Below are 14,557 nucleotides of genomic sequence, written 5' to 3'. Positions count from 1 at the left end.
GCCCAGGCCTTTTACTGTTTTAATGGAGAACGTGTAGGGAGGCGTGAGTTATGTTATTAAACCTAAATTTTAACTGAGTCGTGAGTTATATTTTACGTAATGAGAATCCAACCTTTGTACGAGTGTGGCGTGCCCGACGCCTAGAGCGGGCCAGGTTTGGTGTAGATCGACATAAGCGAATCAATAGGGCTGGTAACTCGTCCCACATGGGTCACGTCACGCCCTGAGAGAGAGGATCGGCCGGGGTCCACGTGCTCACTCACGTGGTGGCGCCCATATAAACATCTTTCCCCGTGAAGCAGTGGAGAAGATAGCCCTCAACTTAATTCATAATATGAGATTTCAATTCACTGACCCAGTAGATACCCCATTTAACTATTATGTAGGTTTTCCTACCCCATTTTAAAAATGTACAAAAAAAACTTAGCACTCGCCAGAGATGTGCAACATCTAACCTCAGTAACAAACAAATTTATGTGCTCTCATGTTACACATACACCTACAACGCAAAACTCTTGACTCAAAATTTAATGTAGAATTCATGAAAATGCAGAGCATAATTAATATTTATGAAAATTGTTTTCAAATAAAATTTAAGTTAATCACACAGTTTCCTCACCTGCTGCTATAATTCATTGCCGGAAGAGCTACATGAACTATTGAATCATTAGATTTACAGAGCAAAATTTTAAACCATATAATAAAATGGCTCCAATAAAAGTGAAAAAGACTTGAAAAAAACTACACCCTGGCTTTGGACTTATTTTAGACAAAATTTTATTAAAATACTGCCTATCTTTTTAAAATTCATTATACGATTGATACTTTTTTTCCTTTATCTGTGTTAACTTTGTGGTTCATGCTACCTGCCACAGGTAGCAGCACAGTGTTTACACATATCCTATCCAAGTGACTTCTGTTGCATTAACAAAATTATCGTACCGAAAACTGGAATACCACGAGCTAAGATAATGCATGTTTTAAGTGTAAAATTTTTTCAGACCTGTTCAAAGGACCACCGATGTTTCAGGCCTCAAGATGTCGTCCACTTTCATCAGCAACACGACGGCCATCCAGGAGCTGTTCAAGCGAGTCTCCGAGCAGTTCTCCGCGATGTTCCGTCGCAAGGCGTTCCTCCACTGGTACACGGGGGAGGGGATGGACGAAATGGAGTTCACGGAGGCGGAGTCGAACATGAACGACCTGATATCCGAATACCAGCAGTACCAGGTAAGAGGAACGCGAGGCTTGCTTACAAAGTTGTAACTCGAGGCAAAGGAGAGTATTCTGCCATTTGATTAACCTGCAAAGTTTTGGTGTGATGTCTTATTCGCTCGCTAGTGTCGTCAGTCAAATCTTTCTTCTGTGACAAAAGTACCATCAAGATTTGAATCTCCAATAACTGAGACTAATAATGCATCAACTTTAGTTGAGCCCATGATGGATATGTCTTGTTTGAACGGGTTTTGTTGCGCAGTATTTTTTTTGCCTGTGACATACCAGTGCAGGCGTATGAGAGTGATTAATGATAAGCTTTGCATAAAGTTAAAAATATGTGTAGCGTGGAAACTCTTTAAGCAAGGATTGGGTGTCATTTTGAAGAGCTTGTGGAGCATTACTAGAACCAAAATTAATAATAGTGATATGTAGCTCAATTTCATATTTATACTAAACATGATTTTATCCTGGAGTCTTGATGAAAAATCTACGGCATGGGCCCAAACTATGCCTTTCTTTGTTTTGTTTTTTTTTGCTTGGAATTTTCTTACTTGACTTTGCAAATGTCTGAAAGACTTTTAGGCTGAAGGGCTAAGTGATCATTAGTTATTGCTGTTTTTTTTAAGACCTCAATGTTATGGTGATGAGTTAAGGCTTAAGATATCGTTCACATAGAAAGACTATGCTGATTGATGAGAAAACCTGATAACGTATTATTATAAATAGGGTAGGCATGTATTGTCACCATAAAGAACCATAGTGGGTGTGCAAATTGGATGTGGTGTAAATTAACTAATTTTGTCACCACAAATTATAATGTTGGAATGTAAAAAAAACTTAGTTTATATTTGGGTTTAAATATTTAACTAATTTTTCAATTGTATTTCCAGGAGGCCACAGCTGAGGATGACTTTGAGGAAGGTGAAATGGATGAAGAGGATCCTGAAAACTAAAAAAAAGACTTACATTGTTTTGCACTTGAATTTACAGGAGGTCAAAGAAGAGATTATGAGGAAACATTATTTAAAAACCACTGTAAATGGGTGAATTACTTGATTGCGTACCGAAATTGCACCCTCAAAACGTAAAAATTTGAACTATTACAATCACCAAGTGCCATTCAGTCTTTGTTTCTTTTGATAATGCTTTGCATTCAGTGCACCGAAAGAAGCTACATAAAATGTTTTCTCTGAAAACATTTTATGTAGCTTCTTTTTGGTGGACTCAATGCAAAGCATTATCAAAAAAACAAGATTTTTGGACTATATGTTAAACATCATATTGTCAGTTTTCTGAGTTCATACATATTCATAAGTTATTCTTAAGTGCTTAGTAAAGAACCCATTTACGGAGGTTTGAGGAGTAAGTGTCCAGGGAAATATATTCTGCAGTGGCCTTCTGAGTGATTGAACATTGAGATATTTTACCAGTTTTTTTAGATATTTTGTGAATTTGTATCAACATGTAAATTTTTTGGTTATATAGTAAAATTTTTTTATATTTCGCAATGAGATGTTTTTTATTATTCTTCGTGGTAGTGCAATGCAAAGTCTTCGAAGTGTGTTTCAATTTTCCAAGCAACACACACTTCCACCTAAGCCATATATGTATTTATAAAATCGCATGTTTCTGTCAGCACTTCAATATTGCTAAATGCATGAAGTGTAACAAAAAATATAAAAGTCTGAAATTTATTTAGCAAGCTCATGGTTAATTACGGCATAATGTACACACCCTTCAAAAAAATTTTTTGAATGCAGCTTACTGTTTTATTTAATGGTGAGACCTCTCGTGATTGGCTGCCTATCCAAGATCCCCTAGCAAGTATACATAGTCCAATCACCTAGCTCTGTTGATTTCTAAATCCTGAATATGTATGTTGCAATGCAGAGGGAAACATTTGTCCAGCCTCCAGCAGTGCATTCATGTTAAGGGGGATTAGGCCTCACCATCTTAGATTTTTCCTTTTTGCTATAATTCTAATTTTGAACTATGTATCCCAATTTTTGTTATGTCAAGGATCTCCCAGAATTACTATACCTTGAAAGGATATATACCACCCGCTCCGAAATCTTAAAGAAAAAAGTATTATTCCAACCAACAAAAGGGAATTATTTGAAAGCAAACTGTGGGCAAAAAGGTTCTATCGCCAATCCCCGCTCCTGGCCCCCTGTCCAAAGAATGAAATTATGCATAAGCTCCTGCTGTTAGGTATATCTACTTAAAAAAAAAAAACTTAGAAAAATGTACATATTTTACTTTAAGTATTTAAATATTATCAAGATATGAAATAACAAATTGCCTTGGAAGATTCTTCGCTGCCCAACAGTTTCTTCACTCATCGTCATCCTCATCGTCGTCTTCCCCGCCATCGGAGCCCAGGTCCACAACTGCCTCTTGGTGTTCCAAGTACTCTTGGACGAGGCTGTTCATGTTGAACTCCGCCTCCTTGAACTCTGACTCTTCCATTCCCTCCCCGGTGTACCAATGGAGGAAGGCTTTGCGGCGGTACATGGCTGTGAATTGTTTACCGAAACGACGAAACAGCTCCTGCGAAAGGAACGAGTGAAGCTTTAAGGCTAAGTTTTGCACGCCGTGGTGATAATTCTACGTTATATTTTGTGTCTCACCATTATTTTTTTTTATTTGCAACATTAGAATACACAAATTTTCTCGTTATCGAGGTTAGATGTTGCAAATCACTGGTGAGTACAGAATGACTAGCTCACTTTATATTTGTTTTGTAAATTTTTTATAGGTAGAATAAGTGTAATAAATTGAATGTAAAAATTTGCGCAAGTGACTGATGTGGAAACTTGTGCGACGATACACTAATTTTATTACGTTTAGTGAACATCCGTCTAAAATATTTGTGAGAACATTGAATGGAAGGGAGGTAACGTGTTAAGATATCAGTTTTAACCCTCAAATACATAATAGTAATTATGATAAAATAAATAAAATTAAAATGGTGTGTGATACCTTGTCTCAAGAGTGGACCAGTCACTACAGTATGTGGCTCTAGTGAACTTTTATAGCAAAACTATATACTGTTCCTTTCAAGTGTTATGAAACTCCTAGCGGACATACTATATCTGCCATATGTGTTTTAATGTAATCTACTGAAGGAGTTGATCTCTCAAAGTGGGGATTTTTGTACTTCTTTTCCCCATTTAAATGAAGTTCCATGGTTTGAACTTAAAGGATCTGGATTTAAATTTACATTATATCGAACTCAAACATGCGAAGAATGTCATCGTGGTACTTCTCTAAACAATATTAAATCAATCTGTCAGTTATGGACTGGTGTTTCGAGGACGCTGCGAAACGCTGCAACGTTACCTGACAATACTATATTGTCGCGGGTTGAAATTTTGCAGGGTTGTTGAAATCAAATTTAGGGACTTTACTGACGGGACTCTGGGCTGGCTGCTCTGTTCACTCGTCAGCGCAAGTGGCGTGACCATGTAATTGGGGCACGGGGCCGGCGCGGCGCGCTGCGGGCTTGCAGAATTTTGTTTGTTTGTTTGGCCGCGCGCTGGCGCAGCCACGGGCCGCAGTTACTGGGGCGCGCTGTCGTAACAAGCCGCGCGGTGTGGCCTGCACATTGGGGTAGAGGGGGGGTAGTCTTCCCAGATGTTCTAGTTAGTTGTTTAGTAAATTTGACTTCAATAACGAGCTTTTGTTATGCTAGGCGCGGCAGGGCGCGCGAATTTAAGCGCAAGTGATTGGTGACTCGGGGCTCACTCAGGCGGAGGCTATGCGTCTCACCTGTGGTCACGAGTTGTTAGTTCGTTCGTGATGTAGGAATTCAGGCTCACTCAGGCGGAGGCTATGCGTCTCACCTGTGGTCACGAGTTGTTAGTTCGTTCGTGATGTAGGAATTCAAGCTTTCGGGCAGAAGCTATGGCCGACGCCAGAGGCCACGAGTCGTTTAATTTAAGTTAGGTCATAATGTAGTCATCTTCAAGCTTTCGGGCGGAGGCAATGGCCTTCGTCACTAGTCGTTTAGTTATAATTTTTAAAATGTAATGTTCGTTCGGATTTTAAGGGCAGGAGAGGCCCCTACGTTAGTTTTAAGTAATCGATCAAGAAAGGCTTTTCGGAAAATGTGAGTATGGACTTATCTTTGTTTTAATTTTAAGTATTAATTATGATTTGAGGTATTCGGAAGGACTAGGGAAGTGTTTAGTGAAGTTCTCTCATTCTCTCTCTTGTAAGGTCGTTCAATCGTTAAGGAAGTAAAGAGATTATTGTTTTAAATTGTAATCCCGCTATTTAAATGTTCTTTAAAATGATGTTGAGTATTTGACTTTAAGAATAAAATAATTTTAATTAAGTATTATGTTATTTTGCAAAATCTCCTTAGTTCAGCTCTCACCAGACATCCTGTACGGGATGACGAACCTATGATCCTAGGTACAGTAAAGTATTTTATGAAGTTAAGACTAGTTGATGCCAAGCGAGTTGTTTCTATGTAAAGAGCTACGATTCTCGCCCCCCCCCCCCCTCTGAAGGTGGATCGTGACAGAAATGGTAGAGTTCGCCGGATAGGTTCTATTTCTGGAGAGAGAGAGAGGTAGATTTTTATGTTTATTATTAAGTTAGTTTCAGCTTCTGATAGCAGGTTATTAAGAGTTTACTTGAGGAGAGGATTACGGAATTTTAGTCTATAGTGGAGGAAGTCTTTGAGATTTTTTTTTTGACGTAACAGATGTTTATTTGAGGATACTTGTAAGGATAAAGTTTATAGTGATAAGTTGTTTTAAGTCGTTGAATTTATTGTAGATTTATATCGGGGATTATTACGTGAGGAGAATACGTTATAAGTTAAATGCTTATTAGAGATAATGCAAGTGGTTTAATTTAATTGAAGTTCATTTTAAGATTGTAGGTTAAGAGAATTATAATTTAAAATAAAGTTTTTTGTCGTAAATAGGAATTATTTTCAAGTGAAGTTTGTTTTGTTGTCGTGCGCGTAGGAGACGAGACGTACGAATTAAATCAGTCGAGGGAAGGATAAACGTTAGAAAGGAATTAAAGAGAAAACGAGAGTTTATGTAAAAGAGAGTTATAGAATTTATAGTGATGTTTTGTTTTAATTAGAAAAATGTTGAGAGTTGTTTCAGAACGACACGTCAGTGGACGTGGCAGAGTGAACACGTGACGGGGAGGTGCTGAGACCTAGCGGAGAACGGAGGAACCGCAAGCGAGGGTTGGCGCACCTGATGGAATTCGGTGACGTCACGGGCTCATACGGAGACGTGGACAGGCCGTGACCTTGTTTTGATCAGCTGTACGGTAACTTAGCGATAAGAAAATAGACTATTGGTTAAATAAATTTAAATTTAAGTGTGTTTTAGGAGAAGAGGAACTTTCAGTATGTAAGTAATTTAATTTAAGAAGTGTATGATGTATAGGCTAGAAGTGTTTCGTTGTAAGTTGTTTATGTTTTTGTTAGTTAAATTCTACCTCGGTTTTAAAAATATTTTTTTGGGATTTGTAAACATTATTAAGGAGGTACACTATAAAATCGATAAGCATTGAGAAAAGTGGGAAGGATAGTTTTTGTGTGTAGAGGGAATTTACTCCAAGGGAACAGAGAGACAAAATTAATGTTTTCTTTAGGGCGAGGGACCCTAAGGTGAGGTGTTGTGTCCCTGGGAAGTAGGGATTGTAGAACAGACCCATAGGAGATGGGCTATCTACGTGAATTAAGGGTTAGGAGAATCCTGAGTGTTGTTAGTAGTTTGGGGCAGGAGTTCCCCATGGTAGTACCGAAGTGGCTATCCTGTATGGGATAGGGTACCATTTCAATGAAGTTTGTTGGTGGGGTTAGAGCCCCCTGTGTAGTGGGCCTATAGCAGATAGGCACTACAGTGAAATTTTTGGTTATTTTGTGAGGTAAATTCCCTGGAGGTTAAGTAAGATTGGATTCAGTTAGGAAGGAGGGAAATGAGAAACATTGCTGTAGAGAGTTAGTGTACTTGCCTAATGTGAAATTGAATTTTACTAAATTAATTTAGGAGAAAGTTTTGTTCGGTAAATAAATAATAATGGAAGATAGCTAGATAATTAATTAATTTTTTTTGAGTAAGGTGTTTTAAGTAATGAAATAAAATAAGGTGAAGTAATTTGAATAATTGGGGAGGAGTTTCTTTAAGAGTTTAGATAATTGTTTTTGAATTTATTGAGATATTCAGCCAGTGAAGTTTGAGTGTGAGAGATACAGTGAGATTTTAAGGAAATCGGTTGTTTATTAATTAGGACAAATGAGATTTTATGATTAAGAGTCAGTAAGCATAGTTAAAATTTACGACATGATATTTGTTGACAGTTTACAGTTATTAAGGAGAAAACAGAGTAATCTATTTATTTTTATTTTAATGGTTTGAAGATAAGATTATGAATTTTTTTTTGGAAGTTTCTTTGGCATGTTGGAATAATTTTTTTTGATTTTTAGAATTTACAGAGAAAATTTAATTGATTTACATTAGTTTGGAAGTATGGAGGTTTAGTGTTCGATTAGCCCTAACTTGATGGTCGGATCCCAAAAGAATGCCGTAAAACCGATAGCCAATTGAGAGGAATGCGGTAGGCGCTTGTGTAGAGAGGGGTTGTGGGAAAACTCCTTGGGACTGATGGCAGATCAGGGGCCCTAAATAGTGTGTGATGCTGTAAAACCAGTGCAGGGAAAGCCTGGTATGCTTAAATTTTTGGGCACAGGTTATGTAAACCTGGGGTTCCATGGGATTTAGTCATGTTAGCTGCTGTGGGACATTGAGATTTCCAGGCTCCATAGTAAAGTCAATGTAAATTTTTGTTTTCTTAAAATAATAAATTTGTTTTTAATTTATTTGAGATATTTGATTTGGAACAGTGAATACAGACCCCGAGGAATAAGAGTTATGCTGTGAGAGGAGAAGGTGGTAGGCCTAAAGGGTACAGGCACCACAGAGGTTATGTGCATTGCATAATTTAAATATAAGGAAACTTGAGAATTTGAAATTTTGTTGTTGGGTTGGACACCCATAAGAAGAGTATAGGCAGAATTTTTATTGTTATGAGATGTCTAATTTAATTGAAAAGAAGAAAGTTTAAAGATGCAAGGTAACATTATTATTGTAATAATTGAAAGAGATTAAGAGGTAGAGAGAAATAGGCAGTTTTTGTTTGTAAGTACTAAAGTTTACATATAGAAATTTAGTAACTAAGAATGAATAATAAGTTAAGTCTAGTGTAAAAGTTTTTTTTAAGTTTGTTAAGTTAAGAGTCACAAGTAAATTTTTTTTTAGAGAGAATGTCTTTGATAGGAAGTATTAGAAACTTATGGGAATTTTAGGGTAACATAAATAATGTAGGTAATGAATAATAAATAGATGGTAGGTCTTAAGTTAGGATTAACATTTGAAGCAGAATTTAATTAAGAAGAAGGAAAATAAATAGGCCTAATGAAAAGAACAAAAAAGGATTTTATGGTAAAGCATTTTTTTAAGTAATAAACAATGAATAATAATGTTGTTTCAGGGTAATGTGTACTAATAATACAATTTTTTTTTAGGACCAAAGAACAGGAATTATGTAATTTAAATTAACATGTATTTTTGAAACTGTTACAGATTCCTTAAGATGAGCTGAGCAGCAGTCCAGTTTACAAGATGACAAGAGTTCGAGAGACAAGATACAAGATCACTGAAACAAGAGCCAAGACTGAAGATTCAAGAGAAGAGAAAGCGGGCAGCCATGGACTTACAAGTGGAGATTAATAAGGTCATGTAAAGTTTTATTTTTTTTTATGGAAGACAGTAACTGGAGTTTTTTTTTGTTATAAACATTATTTACAGAACTTTTTAGGTTATAGTAATGTAATGGAACTAGTGAGTTGTGGTAGCTGTCAAAAAGAACTAATACCTTAAGTTTAATTTTTAAAGTTAATTTTCTTAATTTACAGAGGGATTAGTAGTTTTTTTTAAAACCTTATTTAGGTTGGAATTTAAATACAATAGCTTATTATAAATGTGTACGAACAGTTCAAGTTCACAGTACTGATAGGTAGGTCAGATGATCTTATTGATTTTGATGATTTGTTGTTTTGAGTTGATTTTTAAGTGTTGTGAATTAGACAATGAAATAGTTCTGAAAACTTAAATTATTTCAAGCTAAGAAATAGTAAAGTTAATTGTAACTCAAAGGACACCAGAATTTAATTTTTTTTTTGAATTAGTAATGTTTGAAAATTTTATACTTTACAAGAAAGGTTATAAACAAACAGATCGGATGGAACAAGGATGCAGTAAATCACAATTTCATTTAGAATTATTGATTAGCTTTTGAGGTTATGAAGTAAAAGTAATTATAGTTTAAAAGTTTGAATAAAAAAAAATGTTTTTTTTTATTTGTTTGAAATAGAAAGTTTAAAAGTTAATTAGTCATGATCTAGGTGGGTGATGGGGTGGGAATTGGCCACTCTTTTTCCCTATAACCTCCCTAACATGGCCTTCTATTACAACTAACAGAAATAAAGAAGAAGAAAAATGAAGAATTATTAGTTAGAATGTTTCTTTCATGAAGATACCTGATGAACTTTTACTGTTTGGAAGAATAGAAGCAAGATTAATCAGATGTTTTACTCAGAAGAAGAAGAAGAAGAAGATAAAGCAGTTTTATGACTCGACAAGCCAGAGATTGGTGTTTCCCCTCTGCGCTTCTATTGACTACGTTGTTTACTCTCATGGGATAGCTGGTTCGGCACCATGGAGAGAGATTGGTGGGCATTGTGGTTGCCCCCAGAAGAAAAGAAGAGTAGAAGAGGTTATGGGTGGGTCATGTGAACTGACCTTCAACCCAGTTACTTCGTGGGGACTATTTGCTGTATAGAGAAGATCAAGACTCAAGAGTTAGGGAAAATCATTGGAGGTCATGTTTCCCTTCCTTAAGTTTTTCCTATCAAATTATTTGCCTGATTAGATTATGCTAAGGGTGGGATACTTTATGTTAGCAGTTGAATTAATTAATTTTATTTTTTTGTGTGTTTGCATCCTTGCCCATCGATTGCAGTTTAGTAGTTAGTTTTGTATTTGTCAGGCGTGATGGTAATGCCTGTTGATGATGTTTCAGAATTGTAATCTGTTCGTGATGAGGATGGCACAACTCCGAAGCAGATGTGGGGAGAAGTTGTGAGCTGCCCTGGAAGCCAGTCCAGTAGCTGTTGGAGTTGAGTGGTGTTTGCTGATGGCCAGCCCAGGGAGCTACTCTTCTCGACAACACTGACTTCGAGGAGTTGCACCAACCTTCACGAGATAAGAGTTTAATTAATTGAAACACTGTAAGGACACTTAATTTTTTTTGAAGAACGAAAGAAGTATGGTAATAAACGGAAACCGAAAAAAAAAAAATAATAATAATTATCAAGAATTTGCACATTGTTTAACGAATACTGAGAAACTAAGAACAGTAATTTAATTTGTAAAGAGAGCTTCACTAACAGAACAATTTTTTTAGAATTGAGAACTCGAGCCTCTGAAGGTTCCTGTGAGAACAAACCAGATAAAAGTTTTACATTTAATTTTATGAATACTTGTTGTTTTAAAATAAATCTTATGCAGAATCTAGATGTATGTTCAGACAGCAAGGAACTAAGAAAATTATTATTTTTGTGAAATGAGGAATTTATAGTTATGGTTTAATGGAAAAAGACAATTTGTAATTTTGAGGTAGCTCGATGGGGCTCGAGCTCTGTGAGGGGAGGGTTATGTCGCGGGTTGAAATTTTGCAGGGTTGTTGAAATCAAATTTAGGGACTTTACTGACGGGACTCTGGGCTGGCTGCTCTGTTCACTCGTCAGCGCAAGTGGCGTGACCATGTAATTGGGGCACGGGGCCGGCGCGGCGCGCTGCGGGCTTGCAGAATTTTGTTTGTTTGTTTGGCCGCGCGCTGGCGCAGCCACGGGCCGCAGTTACTGGGGCGCGCTGTCGTAACAAGCCGCGCGGTGTGGCCTGCACATTGGGGTAGAGGGGGGGTAGTCTTCCCAGATGTTCTAGTTAGTTGTTTAGTAAATTTGACTTCAATAACGAGCTTTTGTTATGCTAGGCGCGGCAGGGCGCGCGAATTTAAGCGCAAGTGATTGGTGACTCGGGGCTCACTCAGGCGGAGGCTATGCGTCTCACCTGTGGTCACGAGTTGTTAGTTCGTTCGTGATGTAGGAATTCAGGCTCACTCAGGCGGAGGCTATGCGTCTCACCTGTGGTCACGAGTTGTTAGTTCGTTCGTGATGTAGGAATTCAAGCTTTCGGGCAGAAGCTATGGCCGACGCCAGAGGCCACGAGTCGTTTAATTTAAGTTAGGTCATAATGTAGTCATCTTCAAGCTTTCGGGCGGAGGCAATGGCCTTCGTCACTAGTCGTTTAGTTATAATTTTTAAAATGTAATGTTCGTTCGGATTTTAAGGGCAGGAGAGGCCCCTACGTTAGTTTTAAGTAATCGATCAAGAAAGGCTTTTCGGAAAATGTGAGTATGGACTTATCTTTGTTTTAATTTTAAGTATTAATTATGATTTGAGGTATTCGGAAGGACTAGGGAAGTGTTTAGTGAAGTTCTCTCATTCTCTCTCTTGTAAGGTCGTTCAATCGTTAAGGAAGTAAAGAGATTATTGTTTTAAATTGTAATCCCGCTATTTAAATGTTCTTTAAAATGATGTTGAGTATTTGACTTTAAGAATAAAATAATTTTAATTAAGTATTATGTTATTTTGCAAAATCTCCTTAGTTCAGCTCTCACCAGACATCCTGTACGGGATGACGAACCTATGATCCTAGGTACAGTAAAGTATTTTATGAAGTTAAGACTAGTTGATGCCAAGCGAGTTGTTTCTATGTAAAGAGCTACGATTCTCGCCCCCCCCCCCCCTCTGAAGGTGGATCGTGACAATATAAATTCAGTAGGTTCAAAACATTGTTATAAAGTGCTCGGGTAGAGAGGCTTTTCTCCTATGCAACAATGATCAAAATGCCAAAATCCATTTGAATTAGTGATGAAAAATTTGAAAAACTCTATTTTTCAAGCTTTCATCATTTAACTCATAAATGAGTGAAGTGAAAGTGGAAAATAAGTGATTATGTATTTATGAAGTTGGTATAGAAATAGTTAATGAAATAATTTAAGACACGTGTAGTTTGGTACACTATTTAATGTTTAAAAAACCTAAGAATAGCTTTTATTGTAATGTTATAATTTTACATAAATACGTTAATTTCCTATTGCCAAAAAATTTTTTTGGCTTGTTAACTAAAATTTTTGCTTGTATTTTTATAACTTAATACAACTTTGCAGTTGCACATTTTCTTAAAATTTGAAGTCCTGTTAGTTGTACTTCCTTGGGTCTGAAATACTTGATACCATTTCTTTCTAACTAAAGAAGCATAAAATGTTAATATAATTTTTTTTTTAATATTCTATTCATGTAATACCAAGTTTATGCAATTGCCATAATTTTTCTTTTAAAAGTTAAAATTATACTTATTATATTTTATATTTTATTGAAGACATTGATTCAATTTGAATTTGATACACAATTTTTGTTGATACATATTATGTAATATTTGTAATTTACATTTGGCTAAGAGATGAGAATATATTATGTTTTTAGTTGATTAAAATATTGTTTTTATTTATTTAAAGGTATAATTTAGGGAGAGGGTTGACATTTAGTGTGGACCATAAGTTTAGCTTTAGGAAGTTGGGAAGTAGCCATAATTTCGGTCTAGAGCTCGAGAAAATGGTTTAAATATTAACGATGGTGATAAATTCCTGTATACACTGATAGGCGAATATGAATACGTGAATTTGAATATTTGTACATATTTGCAGATACGAATATTTTATACATGTATTCGAATTCTCTAATATGTGAATACGAACATTCATACAAAAATAAAAATACAGCTGTATTTGTATTCACACCTTAAAACACACATTTGTATTCATACCTTCAAACTAAATACATTCGTATTCACACCTGTAAATAAAAATATATACATATTTGTATTCATGGAAAATTTTTGCGAATACATTCGTATTTACAAATACGCCCATCACTGCTGTACATATCTATAAAAGTAGGTGGTTTGGAGTGTTATCAGGACCGCATACTATTACCACCAATTGTTGCAGTCGCGAGCAAAAGTTGTGATTAGGTCTTATTTTACTCTGATAATTATTAAAGATGAATTGGCAAATGTATAATTATCCTACATAACTAAAAACATGCTCTTGGCATGACCGTATTGTTCCAAATCAGATATGTTGTGGGAGTATCAGAATTAAGATTAGAAGTACCAGTTTTCTCACATTTTACTACCTTGGTCATAAAAATCGACCAAAACATGCCATTTTTAAAAATATTTTTTAAAAATAGTTTTCATATCCAACTTACTTGCACAGCAGTGGTGTTTCCGATGAAAGTTCCAGCCATGTGCATGCCCCTGGGAGGTATGTCACACACAGCTGTCTTGACACCATTTGGAATCCATTCAACGAAGTAACGTCTGTTTCGTTCTTGTACGTTCACCATCTGCTCATCCACCTCCCGCATGGACATGCGACCGCGGAAAATTATGGCTGCCGTAAGATAGCGGCCCTTTGTTGGGTCCACAGCAGCCATCATGTTCTTGGCATCGAATAGCTGACGTGTGATGTCAGCCACCCCCACAGCACGGTAAGGACGCCCCATCACTCCGGTAAGAGGTGCGAATCCAGGCACAAAGAAGTGTAGTCTTGGGAAAGGAACCATGTTGGTTGTAATTTTTCGCAGGCTCGTGTTCTGTTGTCCAGGAAAACGCATGCAAGTAGTAACGCCAGACATGACGGCTGAAACCAGGTGGTTCATGTCATCCAGTGAAGCTGATGATAGGCGAAGAGTGTTGACACAGATATCGTGCAGTGCTTCATTGTCAAAGCAGTATGTCTGATCTGTGTTTTCGATCAAGAAATGGAACGACAAGACTGCATTGTAGGGTTCGACCACTACCTCTGAAATCTAAAAATACAAGCACAATTTTCAGGCTACCACAATAAATTTTTTTAAGTTATTTTACTTACGCATTAAAATTGAACAATGTATTGTAGTAATTATCACAACTTTGTATACAACCTATAAGGCCCCACCAAGTGGCGTGACAAATGTTTAAGTTATATGAATTATCAATTATGACGGTTCCGGCCCTCTAACAGCTAGCAAAATACATTATCTATGGTCAGGATTAGATTCATACATATAAAATTACTGCAATAACAAATTTATATTTATTATATATATATATATATATATATATATATATATATA

General features: G+C 36.4%; 2 protein-coding genes across 2 annotated transcripts in view; one reads left to right on the top strand and one right to left on the bottom strand.

Annotated features, from left to right (window-relative positions):
* The window catches only part of LOC134539444 (tubulin beta chain-like), a 49,905-nt gene extending 37,952 nt beyond the window's left edge, over window positions 1–11,953 (top strand). Inside the window, exons 7-8 of the mRNA XM_063381488.1 lie at window positions 1,031–1,230; window positions 2,109–11,953. Coding sequence (XP_063237558.1) covers window positions 1,031–1,230; window positions 2,109–2,171 — 263 coding nt within the window. The 3' untranslated portion in view covers window positions 2,172–11,953. The remainder of the gene's footprint in view (window positions 1–1,030; window positions 1,231–2,108) is intronic.
* LOC134539446 (tubulin beta chain-like) overlaps window positions 3,459–14,557 on the bottom strand; it is a 24,861-nt gene continuing 13,762 nt past the window's right edge. Inside the window, exons 4-5 of the mRNA XM_063381489.1 lie at window positions 13,649–14,251; window positions 3,459–3,768 (exon numbers count right to left, since the gene is read on the bottom strand). Of these exons, the coding sequence (XP_063237559.1) occupies window positions 3,553–3,768; window positions 13,649–14,251 (819 nt within the window). The 3' untranslated portion in view covers window positions 3,459–3,552. The remainder of the gene's footprint in view (window positions 3,769–13,648; window positions 14,252–14,557) is intronic.

This window comes from Bacillus rossius, chromosome 15, assembly GCF_032445375.1.
Source record: "Bacillus rossius redtenbacheri isolate Brsri chromosome 15, Brsri_v3, whole genome shotgun sequence".
Taxonomy (NCBI): Eukaryota; Metazoa; Arthropoda; class Insecta; order Phasmatodea; family Bacillidae; genus Bacillus; species Bacillus rossius.
This window is presented reverse-complemented; position numbering and strand designations above follow the sequence as displayed.